Below are 2,638 nucleotides of genomic sequence, written 5' to 3'. Positions count from 1 at the left end.
AAATATAAATATGAATAAGAATTATAAATATTAATATAAAAAATTATATTCTATTGTCTTATATTGTTTATGTATAAATATCACACTTATATTATTATTATTCTGGTACATTTATAAAATGACCACGAAGTGCTATTTCATATTGCCAAGGTACTTGCTCTTCGCCAATGTTGGAAACAAAGTATTGCATCAAATAATTGCTCATGTCATAAGCAATATGAGCACTTTTGTTTGCTCCTACTCTACATATGCGTTGAAAATTCGTCGCATTGGCCTCTGTTCTCCATGTTCCTGGTTGAATATCGCCATTATTGCGCTCAATATCAGCAAACCCTAGAGGGGCAATATTCAGCATGTCCACAAGTCATCATGAAATTATGTAGACATACCAGAGCTTTAATAATTTGCTCAGCATATTTTGGAGAACAGTTTATACGTGAACTCAAAATCTGCCATTTTGCTGCCAGAATGCCAAACGTGTTCTCTATTGTCCTCCTGGCTCTTGATAATCGATAGTTGAAGATACGTTCAGCATCTGTCATTTTCACATTTCTCCTAGGAAATGGCCTTATTATGTTGATAGTGGGAATGCTTCATCCGCAACAAAAACGTAAGGAAACAGATCAGATGCACCAGGGAGTGGAATATGTGGTGGCAAATTAGCTGTTCCTTCTTCCAGAGCTTATTTGAAATCTGTATTATTCCATACACCACCATCACTTATTGAGCCTGTGAACAAAAATATTACAAGACTGTACACTCACATGCAATACAACTACTTTGATTATTAGATATACTGTTATGGGTACATACTGTATTGTCCAATATCCATCCATGTAAACTTATAGTATGCATTACAAGCACCTAGAAGTACTATATTAAAAAATCCTTTATAATTGTAAAATCCAGATCCTGACATAGGAGAGGCTTTGATATGAATATGTTTGCCGTCAATGGCACTAAGGCAATTAGGAAACTGCCATTTATCTATATATCTATCTTCCACTGTTTTCCATGAATGTTCATTCATGTGTGGCAGAAAAATTGGTTGCAATACATCCCAAATTGCTCTGCAGGTTTCTGGAATAATGGCATGTGCTGTCGATTTTCCTATGCGGAATTCTATATGTTTACTAATAACAAAATCTCCTTGCGCCAAGTATCTGTAAAAAAAACTTAATGCTGTTAATCAATATTATGTTTTAGCATAAAATAATTTCAGATTCTGTATATTCACAAAAGTATCACCTGCAAACACAGCTTCAGGTCCAATGCAGCTCTCCTACTTCGTTTTTGTAATTTATCCTGTACTTGGTTAAGGAGCCAATCGAAATGTTCTGGCCACATACGAAAATTTTGGAAAAATTCTTCATGATCTTGTGTCTCCATTTCTCTAAGAATATTTGTTTCGTAACTTTGTTCATTCCTCGGTCGATTAATAGGACGGACCCACCACCTTCTTCTTCCATAATATCCTCTTCGTCTTCGTCGTTGCCACAATAGTAATTGATTGCAACACAAAATAACAAATATACTTGTCCACATTAATTTATATAACTCCATTTTCAGTACCATGTGAAACACCGACGGTGATTTCTATAAGCCTGTTCTTTGTAGCTGCACTGCTGAACTGGGTCCCTATTCTTGAAATTTTTGCGTATACGTAATTTTCATTACGCAGCTATTTTATGGTGTGATTAAACCTGCGCAGTAAAACTTACATATACGTAACTATTTATAAGAATAAGAGTCCTGGTGCAATATATTGAAGTGAGACAAATATACGTTTTCTCACTCTAACTTATTGCATTAGTTCAACAGTGCAGCTACAAAGAACAGGCCTCAGGTTTACTCTATTGAGTAATGGCGTTGGGGCATGAGTCACTGATACGCCTCTAGCCAAATATTGAAGGAAGGAAGGTTTACTCTATTGTGTTGTAGACGGAACCGGCGTAAGCATCTTATGCCAAGAAAGTTACTCCTACTCTTACTTCTACGCCTACTCCACGTATTGTAGACGAGCCTTAAGGTTATAGCTAGAGACGGGAAAGCCTTTACGCTTAATAGAAATGACGTCATAAATTAGGCCCGATCTACAAAAGATAGAGTAAGGAGTAGGAGTAAAACGAAATGGAAATAATTTATTTCGCTTACTCCCTTACTCCCAATCTACTAAAAATTTGCCCATCTACATCACATGCAGTAAGCATGAATTAAGTAGTAAGAGCTGGAGTAAGGGAGTAAACGAAATAAATTATTTCCATTTCGTCTTACTTCTACTCCTTACTCCATCTATTGTAGATTAAAGCTTTAAGTCTTATGTTCTCATTGTAGACGACGCTTTAAGGGCCACAGTCCTTAATAGTTGCGCAAGGCATATTGTAAAGGGGCCGCACCGGCACTCCTGGTTCACGTCCGACCGGACGGTTAAGTCGCGCTAAGCGGGAGCGGTGCATTTGGACACAGCCAATCACAGCACCGTGTGATTAGAGACATTTGTAGGGTCCCTTAGAACAGCGACTTGTGATTGGACTGTGTCCAATTGCCCCGTGTCCAACTGATATACACCCGCGCTAAGCGACGAGAGAAGCGAACGAGTCACCTTATACGTGTATCCCAGGCGCGACCGAGACAAAGT

The 2,638-nt window shown here is 37.9% G+C and overlaps 1 protein-coding gene across 1 annotated transcript; it reads right to left on the bottom strand.

Moving 5' to 3' along the window:
* Positions 1–555: 555 nt before the first annotated feature.
* On the bottom strand, positions 556–1,610 carry LOC116853409. Its single transcript, XM_032834477.1, has 3 exons — positions 1,238–1,610; positions 1,058–1,163; positions 556–693 (listed from the first exon to the last, which is right to left on the bottom strand). The coding sequence occupies exons 1-3, from the start codon at positions 1,573–1,575 to the stop codon at positions 556–558; spliced, it is 582 nt and encodes a 193-aa protein (XP_032690368.1). The 5' UTR covers positions 1,576–1,610.
* Positions 1,611–2,638: the final 1,028 nt, after the last annotated feature.

The sequence above is a fragment of the Odontomachus brunneus genome, unplaced genomic scaffold, assembly GCF_010583005.1.
Source record: "Odontomachus brunneus isolate Ranch 3 - 2012 unplaced genomic scaffold, Obru_v1 Obru_scaffold_318, whole genome shotgun sequence".
In the NCBI taxonomy this organism is placed as follows: Eukaryota; Metazoa; Arthropoda; class Insecta; order Hymenoptera; family Formicidae; genus Odontomachus; species Odontomachus brunneus.
This window is presented reverse-complemented; position numbering and strand designations above follow the sequence as displayed.

Coding starts and splice junctions, on each gene's coding strand:
- LOC116853409 (XM_032834477.1), bottom strand. CDS start 1,575: ATGGTACTGAAAATGGAGTTATATAAATTAATGTGGACAAGTATATTT. Junction 1,164..1,237: donor TGTTTGCAGGTGATACTTTT/GTGAATATACAG, acceptor TTTTTTTTACAG/ATACTTGGCGCAAGGAGATT. Junction 694..1,057: donor CCTGCAGAGCAATTTGGGAT/GTATTGCAACCA, acceptor GGAATAATACAG/ATTTCAAATAAGCTCTGGAA.